The sequence below is a fragment of the Hippocampus zosterae genome, chromosome 1 (assembly GCF_025434085.1).
Source record: "Hippocampus zosterae strain Florida chromosome 1, ASM2543408v3, whole genome shotgun sequence".
Classification (NCBI taxonomy): Eukaryota; Metazoa; Chordata; class Actinopteri; order Syngnathiformes; family Syngnathidae; genus Hippocampus; species Hippocampus zosterae.
This window is the reverse complement of record NC_067451.1, coordinates 19,838,568-19,849,705: the sequence shown is the minus strand read 5'-3', so window position 1 is coordinate 19,849,705 and position 11,138 is coordinate 19,838,568. Positions and strand designations below refer to the sequence as shown.

The window sequence follows — 11,138 nt, the reverse complement described above, 5'->3', positions numbered from 1 at the left end:
GTACGTATTTCTGGTTTATGAATCTGCTTGCAGTGAACAATAAAGTTTTTAAGGTAGATTTCAATGTCCGGAGATTAAAGGTAGTCTTGAAAAATTTAGCCCACAATTTTCCCCGCTGTAAATGCACTCTGGACCCATAAACTTTGACAACCGGTGGTGTAAAGCGTAAACGTAATCAATGGTTTGCTTTTCCCAGTTGGGGTACCGTGATTATTCCACAAAGGTTTAATAATTTGTTTATTCATACCCCCATCAACATTTGCGTGTTAGTACAGTCCGCTACCCCGCGAAAGTTTCATAACAACTATGGCGTCCGGAGCAGGTCGGTCATGTCCTCATTTAGATTTGGTCTCTAAAAGTTCCACTCTTGCTTACATCACGTCTTAAAACCAAACGTCGTTACAAAATTTATATTATTCTAGTTTCCGCTGTTGCCATTCACGTTCTAAAGTGGGTGAAATTACCTTTTTAAATTTCAATATTTCAAATACAACACCACAATTAGCAGGTTTCATCGTTCTTCTGTAATTGAATGAGTGGAGTCAAAGTTTACGTTTTGTTGCATTTTATTCAGAAAAACACAAACGAACAAACATCTTTAAATCTGATGTAAAAAATTGGGGGGATAACGCGATTATGTCTTTAGGCCGTCGTGGGAGAAAACGCAAAACTGAGGATGAGGACGAGAAGCAGAAACCCGTCAAGGCAGCAAAAGAAGAAGCGGTGCCTGTGCTGCAAGGCCAAAGAGTGGTGATTGAACACTGGTAAGCATGCATGTAACACAAAAGACAACAGTGGCCTACATGTCCAGAGCTGGTTTTCAATGTTGAGATTAAAATACATATCCAGTCAGAGTATTCATTGTTCTGTCAAGTCCTCCATACAGTAGTGTGTCTCTTTTTGTAAGTTAACCAAACTCCACTGTGCAGGCCTTGGAGTCCACCTAGTTGATTCTGCCTGTAGCTTAATTTATATGCAGTTGACTCCCGCTATTCCCGGCCTAGCCTGGGTAGAGCAAGATTTATACGTGAATCACTCAAAGGAGTTCTCCACACTATGAAGCTGGCACTGCTCCAATGCGATCTGCTCGGGAAAGCATTTACTCCAATTCATTGCGCTGATTTGGCGAAGCGGCAACTTGTGCATGCATCCCAAAGTTTTGTTTTGACCAATCATGGCAACAGATGAAAATGTCACCGGCATTCACCTTGTTTTGACTACCTGACTCCTGTGATCTCAATTATTGCACAGATGGCATTATGGCGTTGAGTGATAGTTGTTCGTTTTGCAATGCATATATGCGGATAAGGGGTGTTTTAAATTACAGACGTTGATTTTTGATTCAAGCTGATGTCAACCAATAAATATTTTTGTCAAAGCCGCACATCCCACCCCGAAACATACTGTTGCTTTGGCTCTGAAAAAATCAACGGGCTCTGGACAAGATGGATTCTCAGGGTTTTGTGAATTCATAAATACCACAAGGATTCAACTTGCAGGCAAGGTTGGGGCTGGCCTACGAATAGCGAGAAGCTGCATATAATTGACTCCCACTGAGATGCTTTTGGGAATTCTTCCCTCCCCCCAAAAATCTCTGATTAACATTCAGTATAAACGGGGTGAGAATGGTCAAAACCATTCTATTGGTGTTTATTTTATTATTATATATTTTTTAACTTGATAGATAACAAATTTTCATCATAATTACATGACAGAATGGCATTAACACATACCAGTACTCAGTATTGACAAGCACTCAAAAGTACTCGTACTCATACTGTGGAAGAAAAAATGTGGTATGGCAGCTTGGTAAGCAGCACTTACATTCTTGTGACGATCTGTTATTTTTGGCAGTAAGAGCTGACGAGTGTATGGGCGTAATGCCGAGGGGGTAAAAGCTGCCCTTTTGGCTGCACGCCCAGAACTGACTGTGGTCCTCAACCCCGAGAAGCCTCGCAGGAACAGCTTTGAGATCACTCTCATAGAGGGAGGCAAAGGTGAGCTGAATGAATTGACTTAATTGTGTTAAGTACTTTTATACTTGCTTGACCGTTAAAAATGTTGAGATACTACTTGGAAAAAAGATGGGCAACTTAAATGTCAAAGGGGAGTACAATTTTTCATAAGTTCTACATGGGAGTCACATATGACCACTCACTTCCTATCTAGAGCTATGACAAAAATGCTCATTTAAATTTGGGCAAATTACATACACATGTGCAAAATACATGCTCTTAATATGTTCAAGTCCAAACCCAACAACAAAGTGCTTGAAGGAAACGACAAAATAATCACATGCCCTCACGCTCCCCTACCCATTTCCCCTGGTTCCTCATGGTAAAATGTACAGGATGTTTGTCAGTGTTTTTGAGAGCATTATTTGGCTTTGTAAAGAAAAACTAAATATTTGTTATTTTTATGTAATTATTTATTTTAAATCAAGGGGCCACTCGAGTGTGGTCGCAGGCCGCCTGTTGTCCTTCCTTGATTTAGAACATTGTTTCTACAATTATTTAACTGGAACTGAGATTATGTTCAATCAATCAAGATTATATTTCTTATTGGAAAACTGAAATTGGGACACCTTGATTGTGTTTAATGCCAAATATTCCAAGGAATTTTAGTGTATTTATGATCCAATACCCAAGGTCTCAGCCTTGATTTCACTGGAATTGTGGTTTGCGGAACAACAAAATGTAGATTATAGTGTGTTCAACAATAAAGTGCTTGATGTGCAGGGACAAATAGAAATAGGGGCTGCAGAGCACAGTGTGAGTTTAACAGTCTTAGCAGTTTGTGGAAAGAAGCGTTCCTCAGCCTCCTGGTACTGCTCGGGATGCTCCGTAGCCTGAGGGGATGGAAGGGGGTGTGTGCAGGGTGACTTGCACTGTGTTTTCCATCATTACCAATCACAATGTGATAATGATAATTCTTATACCACCATCTTTTCTTGTGTCTTATGTTAATAGAAACACCTCTCTGGACAGGAATAAAAAAAGGGCCTCCTCGTAAACTCAAATTTCCAGAACCTGATGTTGTAGTTTCTGCTCTACTGGAGGCTGTCGGTGCTGACTACCGGTAGATGCTTCGAGAAGGTTTGTCATTTTGAAAGATACAGTGGTATCCTGATTTAGGAATAGTAATGAGTTCTTCATGATAAGGGCCATTACCCCTGTCCCCCTTTGGATTTTTTTTGTTCTTTTTTTTCCTAGACTTACGAGCAAAAGTGTGAGATACCAGCGCAAGATGCTGAGAGCAAACAACTCAAATCATAACATGCAGCAGTTTGGCACAAAAAAAAGGATGCTTCAAGATGCTTGTCACAGTCTAGATAAGTCTTATTATTAAAAAAAACAATTACGCGTTGTGTATTTGTAAAAACATTACTTGGAGTGTCTGCTATACCAAGAAAGTAATGACGCTGCCGTTTGTCACTCTCAATTGGTTTGTTGACAAAAAAAATCAACTTTCTTGTTAGTTAAGGCCTGTGCTACAATGTTCTCTCTTGGCGAAAGAAATGTCAGTTTTTTTTAGGGCACCTGACATTAGATCGACTGCAGCTGTGACATGATTGGAATGAAAACACATCAAATTAAAATTCAAGTTAAAATTTAAGTTGCAATGCATGGACACTTTGTCATCTTACATTTAAAACCCAGGACCCTTGGGCTGTTGGGTTAACAAGCTGCCACTCAGAAGTTGTTTGTGATAAATTACAATACTGTCGTCTATAAAGGCCCATCATCTCTCTCGTGCAGGTAATTGTTCATGGGTGTGGCTTGTGGAAGCAGAATGATGAGGAGTGACCAAACTGAATGCAGTCTCTCCTCTGATGAACCAAGCTTTTCCAGCTCATGCATATGAACATTTGGTGACATCTACTGGACCATTATAGAACAAACACATCCGTTACCACACTGTTGTGCGTTTGTAGTTTAGAGTACCAAGTGTGACATTTATGGTATTTTTACTGTTTTTCTCCACTCTCTCGAAATAAAATACTTACTTTTTTGCATTTTTTTCATGTTATTGGATTGTTTATATGACTTGGAATTAAGCAGTGTACACGACGAACCCAATGCTACTTAATGACGGATAATGTCGTCAAAAGACGTTTAGATGTGCAGCATATCTCAACTATCTTAATTATTTTTATACTATTAAAAGGACATTACAAGTTTATATTTGTAGTCGACTTTCCCTATAAGATGCACATAAAGGCGCAGAACATACTGAACAACCGGATACCGCAGGATGTACGGAGAGGAAGTCACGCGTATTCATCTACTTGCCTCTTGTTGGTTGCGAGTAGTGACGCCATCAACAAGCGACGCTCACTATCCCACACGAAAGTGATTGACCCTAGAAAACACGTTATTAGTTCGTAAATACACGTGTAAGTATGGCGTTAATGTATATCACTTGTCTATATTCATTTGAAAGTTATTGTTGATGCTTTGACTTGAAATAGTAGGCGATTAGTATCGCTTATGTTTTAGTTGAGCGGTAAGCAACTGCTTTGTAATCGTATTTAACACCAAATTTTACAGTGGATGAAGTAGTGTTTCTAAACGAATTCTCATGCAATGACATTTATTAATAAGGAGGTTACTATTACATATGTTACACATATGCCATTTTCTTTCAATTTCCCATAGAATTAATCACATCGAAACAAGGTGTCAGGTGAGATCATAATCTTTATGAATATGTGATCATATTTTCCCTGTTTTTTCACCTTTTTAGCATTATCATGGCAACAGAAGGGGTAGAAAAGACGAGTGACGATCCATTGCAACCAGGTAAAGTCGGCACCAGATTTGACCTGGAGAAGGAGACTGAACTTCGTTTTGAGGTGGAAGCTGGGGAGGCTGCGGAGCATGTTGAGTTAGAACTCCTTACAGGAATGGCAGAAGTGTTTGGGTCAGAATTGAACCGAAACAAGAAGTACACTTTTGGAGCAGGCGCCAAGATCGCAGTATTCACCTGGCAAGGTTGCAGTGTCAACCTATATGGAAAACCAGAGGTCAGCACTGCACTCTGTCTGTTTGGCTTTATGATAGTAGCATTTCATCATGCTCAGTAATCAGCTTCTTTCCGTCACTACTTCAGGTGGCTTACGTGTCCAAAGATACTCCCATGCTGCTCTACCTGAACACTCATGCCGCACTGGAACAAATGAGAAAACAGGCAGAGCGGGACAATGAGAGAGGGCCAAGGGTAGGTTTGAATATCCACTCAGAAACATAAGCCTCGAAAGTGCTCTGTATTCTGAAATATTGAATACATTGGTGCCTTGAGATACAAGCGACTCCAATTATGAATCTTTTGATGTAATAACTATTACTAAGCTGGGGTTTTTTGGTGGTGCTTTTTATATTTTTTATTTAATTTTTCTTTTTTTTAGGACTCTTAAATTATTTGATTTAATGTGCGTAACGCTTTATGGTGGCAGTGAGCTCAACCTAACCCGTTTCACTAGAAGTAGCAGTTTGGCAGATAGTGACAGTTCTTCCAAAAAAAAGTTCTCCAAGCCGCTAAAGCAGGGGCTGGGGACTCTGGTTCCTTGAGAGCCATATCCTGCCTATTTTAATCTCTCCCTTCTCTAACACATCTGATTCAATTGATCGTGATCATTTCGGCCTTCGACAGAGCTTGCAGATGAGCTGATCATTTGAATCGGGTGTATTGAAGTAGAGAGAGATCTAAAAGTGTCAGGATAGGGCTCTCAAGAAACCGAAGTTCCCTACTCCTGTCTTATAATCAATTCTAAAATAATTGAAGAGTGACAGTCCTAATTGTAAGGCTTTAAGCAACGGATAGTGAACACAAATGGTGCAGCAACACATGCAGACGGTATAACAATGCAGGCAAATAATCTTTTCCCTCTGTGAAAAATGACCATATTCCTATAGCTTACAGAGTTATTTACATTTAGTACATTGTGAAACTCCATTTCTCTCTGCGTGACTGGATTGTATTGTCCCCCCGCATCCTCAGTGGCCTTGTCACACTCGCATCAAGAATATGCAGTGAATTAATCATGATGCAAAAAATATTTAATCGTGTTTAACACTGCTTTAATCCAGTACAATATTGCCATATACAGTGCTGTTTTACATGTTAAATAACACAAAACAAATGCACCTTTTGTGGAGTGGTTATAAAATGGATTAATGGCATTTCCATTAATGGGTAAAGATGATTGAGGAAAAAAAACTGTTTCGAGTGAGTCGCTGATGGTGTAGTGCAGGGGTGTCCAAACTTTTTGCCAAGGGGGCCAGATTTTATGTGGTAAAATGTCGGGGGGCCGACCTTGGCTGACATTCTTTACATTGAACAACAATATTGTTCAACAAATTTTAGTAAGCCAGTCTGTTTCACATTTCCATTTTTATTTTAATTTCAACAATCTTAAGAATTTCTTTTGGTTCATTTGAAACGGGTATATCACATGCAACTGCTTATTCACTTGACTTTTTCTTAAACAGAAGTCTCCTGAGTGCAAATTGATTGATTTGAAACATAAAATGTATCACCATGACTTTTCAATAGTCACAAAACCTTTGACTCGAACAACAGGGAAAGGAACAAGCAATACACATATCCACAACTGCAAGGATCATTTGAAATATGACATATCAGTCAATATAAACACGGAGTGATGTCTTGTTAACTCGTGAGTGATGCCCTCTAGTGTCTAAATGCTATTACTCATTTAGTGAATGCTATTACTCATTTAGCCACTAGAGGGAAGCAGTACTCTATGAAACATCACTCACCAGTCTACGAGACCTCAGTCAATGCAACACGTGTTCCATTGCGCCCAACCTGCGGGCCAGACGGCACTGATTTTATGACAGGGACCGAGGGCCGGATGAAATTCGACCGCGGGCCGGATTTGGCCCCCGGGCCGGACTTTGGACATGCCTGGTGTAGTGGTACACTTGCCTGACTTGGGTGTGTGCATCGTGGAATGGTTTAGCACTCAGTGTGGATGTGGGTGTGAATTGTTGTTCATCTTTACATGCCCTGCGATTGACTGACGACCAGTTCAGGGTGTGGTCTGCCTTCCGCCTGAAGTCAGCCGAGATGGGCTACTGTTCAGAAGAAGTAGTGCAGAAAATGGATTGATAGATGGTATTTTGGGTGATGAGTGTGATCTGATGAATTAAACTTCTGTCTCAAGGTACCCACAATGTGAACAAAGTTGCCATCTGTATTCTAAAAAGAGTTTTAGTTTATATCATTAACTCTTTCTTTTTTCCTAGGTGATGGTGGTGGGACCGACTGACGTGGGCAAATCAACGGTGTGTCGACTCTTACTGAGCTACGCTGTGAGAGTGGGCAGGAGACCCACCCTGGTGGAACTGGATGTCGGCCAGAGCGGGGTATGATGAATAGACATGCACATTGCTGTAATTATTTGAAACATAATCGAATGTTTTAACTCTTGCATCTTCCAGACACAGCACTATGTAAGTTTCAGATTCCTTGGCTTAAACAAAAAATATAGTGGAACATTCAGATCACTTCTATTCTTGTTCTTCAAATATACACTAAATATAAATAACTGGTGGCAGAGTACCTCGGGAGTCTAGAATACTGCATCCATGTGAAAAAGGCAAAAACATAAAGAGAGACAAGGGTTGGCCATGGCCATCATGTAGCTCTGCCTCTATGGAACCAAGTCGAACGCAATTTGTTCTTGGACTGTAGTTAATATTTGTTCATATTTTTAATACCGTACTAATTTCCCATTGAAAATACATCTACTGCCAAAGTTAAATAATTTGCCCAAAAATAAAACTGTTACACCATCATTAGCTATATGTGGGATGTTTTAAGTACAGTTTTTCTCAGTAATTAAAGAAATCAGTGTATAGTAAGACAATACTGTATAAAACTACAACTGATTTACTCAGTCTTTGATGTTCACATGACATGTTTCAAACAAGGAAGTGAAAATGAAGAATAGCTGAAGGCACGACGGCTTCATTCGCCTCACTTTTTAAATGATTACTTTCATGCAGGTAATTGAGTTAACTGCCTTACAGAAAAAAAAGCTAAAGAAAAAGTGACGTCCACGATTTGGCCTTAACTTTGAGAAGGATTTCTTTTGTTATCATTGTAAATTGAAGTTAATGGCTGCGTCCTAAAATGTTTAATATGACTAACTTTGTCCTTGGTATTTTAATGTACGGAATTAATTTTTTTCCTGCATTCTGCGGAAATGTTGCCATCTTACCTGAGAGGGGATACAGTATACTCATTAATTAGTTTAGAGACATCCCTAGTGAGGATCAGAAGATGGATGGATGGATCTTCTTTACAGTGAAATATATTTGATTTGAAGTACCGGTACATTTTTTTTCTGTAGGTATCAGTACCAGGGACAGTGTCAGCGCTGTGCATCGAACGTCCAGCAGATGTGGAAGAGGGCTTCTCAGTCCAGGCTCCTTTGGTCTACCACTTTGGCTCGACTTCTCCAGGGACCAACATCAAACTTTACAACAAGGTGAAAGCCAGACCAAACATGGGAGTGTCAAATAAAAGCCGTATTCATTTACTGAACTGTAGCTATAGTGGCTGTAGAAAGTTTGCACGCTTCTGTTCAAATGCCACTTTTTTGTGACATACAGTATAAAAATGAAATGACATCATTTCCAAACTACAACTTACCGGTAATTGATATTTTTAAATAGTTTTGAGAGGGGGAGTAAAAAAATAAACAACTGAAGTAATATCGTTGCACACATGTTCACACCATCTTATAAGTGGGTCGTGGCTATGTTCAGAATTAGCTGGTCACATTCAAACTTATGTTAAATAGGAGACAGCGGACACCTGTCACCACCTAAAGGGCCTCTAATTAACCACATCTAAATTTCTAATGTTTGAGTAGGCTTTTCCAGATTTTTGCCTTCCTGGGGGAAGCCTGCAGTTTTTTGTGCCACCACAAAATAATGTTTTTATGATCGTGGTCCCAACTTCCCAAACCCGTGAGGGTTTTCTATATTCTGTTTGAACCAAAGGTAGACCTTAATTCTGAAAAGTATGCATGGCGAAAACAAAAAACAACGATGCTCATCATAAGACGCCACACCTACAGTGAAGCATCATGTTTTTCTTCATGTTTTTCTTCATGTGCAGATGCACATGGGCTTAAGTCAAGGTGGAGGGAATTCGGAACAGTTGCAAATAACAGTCAGTGTGAGCACAAATCCTTAAAAAAGAAAAAAGTCAGCAAAAGCCTAATAGAACTTTTGAAATGTGTTTGTGGTTAGTCAGAGGCATTTTAAATTGTGGTTTGTGTGTGCTGGCACCCACTCAACATATACGAATATGATTGGTTAAATCTGAACACAGCCACATCCCAGTTACTGTATGTGTGTGGACTCATTATATCCAGTGTATCTTGTTCACTGCGATGACCGGAAGTATTTCTATGCCCCACAAGCTGACATCGTGCCTGGCTGAAGTGTTTTCTCAGCGCTGTGAGGTGAACAGGAAAGCCAGCGTGGGAGGCTGTATCATCAACACATGTGGCTGGGTGAAGGGCTCTGGTTACCAGGCTCTGGTCCACTGCGCCTCTGCCTTCGAGGTGGACGTGGTGCTAGTGCTGGACCACGAGAGGCTCTACAATGAACTAAAACGAGATCTTCCTCACTTTGTCCGCGTCGTGCTCCTGCCCAAATCAGGGGGAGTGGTCGAGCGCTCCAAGGAGTGCCGACGCGAGGTTCGGGATGAGAAAATCCGAGAATACTTCTACGGCTTCCGGGGAGTGTCCTTCTACCCTTTCTCATTTGAAGTGCGTTTCTCTGATGTGCGAATCTATAAAATCGGGGCACCTTCCATCCCAGACTCATGCCTGCCATTAGGAATGTCTCAGGATGACACTCAACTGAAACTGGTGCCTGTGACGCCGGGAAGAGACCTCACCTATCATGTGCTGAGTGTTAGCAGTGCAGAGGATGGAGACGAGGGAGCAAGAAAGGGAATCGTGGAGAGTCCCGTGTGTGGCTTTATTGTGGTGACCAATGTAGACACACAAGCACAGGTGATGAAAGTGTTGTCTCCAGCTCCCAGACCGCTGCCCAGACACACACTGCTCATCATGGACATACGTTTCATGGACACTAAATGAGGTGACGCACTCTTGTGTTTTTGGGCTATGCTGATCCTGATGACCTCAAATAATGCTGTGCTAAAATACCCGAATCTATTGTAATATAGTTTCCAGTTTATTAACTAGACTGCATTGTGCTATTATTGACAGGTGATACTTCATAGTCTGTTGTCATTTTCTTTCTTGTCTCATTGGAAATACAAACGTTTTTTTTTTCTCGTCTTATCGAAAAGATGTTCTTTAAGAATACAAATAAACTTCCCCCTTAACGTTTGTGCACTGCTTATTCACCCATCCGTTAACTGTAACGCTTGTCCTCATTAGGGTTGAGAGTGAGCTGGAGCCCATTGTAGTTGACATTGTGCAAGAAGCAGGGTCCACCCTGGGCTCGTTGCCAATCATGTTTTTGGAGTGTGGGAGCAAGCCGGAGTACGTGAAGAAGACCCACACATGCACAGGAAAACATGCAAACTGCACAGAGGAAGCTTGCCAAAGAAGTGTGAGGCAGATGTGCTGCACCTTGCTGCCCATTACTGGTTCAGATTAATGTTATAACTGCCCTTAAAAATACTGTATCTTGGATTTTGCCAAAGGTCCTCTCGACAACAACAGATTCTTAATGAGTTTGCTTTCAGACTAAATAAAGGGACAACAAAATACAAACATGTTTACAGGATACTCCCGATGATGTTGAACTATCAACGAATGTTGGAAAGTACTCTGAACTCTTCACAGCTCATTTGTTTGTTCAACACTTGACACCTTACTTTGCAGGTCATATTTAACATTCCTGAGTTACTCTTCATGTTTCACCTTGCAAACAAAAAGAGTTTTCTGTGTAAAAAAAATATTTATATAATGCATACTCCTTTGAGCATACAACTGTGATGATGTGTTTTTTTTTCTTTTAACTATTTCTAATTTTCCTTTTATAATTTTTGTTTGACCTTTGTCAACCTATTATTGTGTGTACTATATATGCTCAATAAAACAAACAAACAAACACACA

The 11,138-nt window shown here is 40.4% G+C and overlaps 2 protein-coding genes across 4 annotated transcripts; both read left to right on the top strand.

Annotated features, from left to right (window-relative positions):
- Positions 1–234: 234 nt before the first annotated feature.
- Positions 235–4,182, top strand: selenoh (selenoprotein H). Of its 3 annotated transcripts, none has more exons than XR_007963055.1 (6): positions 235–322; positions 647–764; positions 1,855–1,997; positions 2,970–3,095; positions 3,213–3,284; positions 3,759–4,182. XR_007963055.1 is itself a non-coding variant. In XM_052069738.1 (6 exons), exons 1-4 carry the CDS (start codon positions 307–309, stop codon positions 3,080–3,082), a joined length of 390 nt encoding a protein of 129 aa, XP_051925698.1. In that variant the 5' UTR covers positions 235–306; the 3' UTR covers positions 3,083–3,095; positions 3,213–3,228; positions 3,759–4,182. The 3 variants fall into 3 exon arrangements, 2 of the variants coding, with proteins under 2 accessions (XP_051925698.1, XP_051925686.1); XM_052069738.1 differs by having other exon boundaries at positions 3,213–3,228; XM_052069726.1 differs by lacking the exon at positions 3,213–3,284 and having other exon boundaries at positions 236–322.
- Positions 4,183–4,272: 90 nt separating this feature from the next.
- On the top strand, positions 4,273–10,928 carry clp1 (cleavage factor polyribonucleotide kinase subunit 1). The gene is made up of 6 exons (XM_052069361.1): positions 4,273–4,396; positions 4,747–5,026; positions 5,113–5,220; positions 7,272–7,391; positions 8,381–8,518; positions 9,461–10,928. Exons 2-6 carry the CDS (start codon positions 4,754–4,756, stop codon positions 10,145–10,147), a joined length of 1,326 nt encoding a protein of 441 aa, XP_051925321.1. The 5' UTR covers positions 4,273–4,396; positions 4,747–4,753; the 3' UTR covers positions 10,148–10,928.
- Positions 10,929–11,138: the final 210 nt, after the last annotated feature.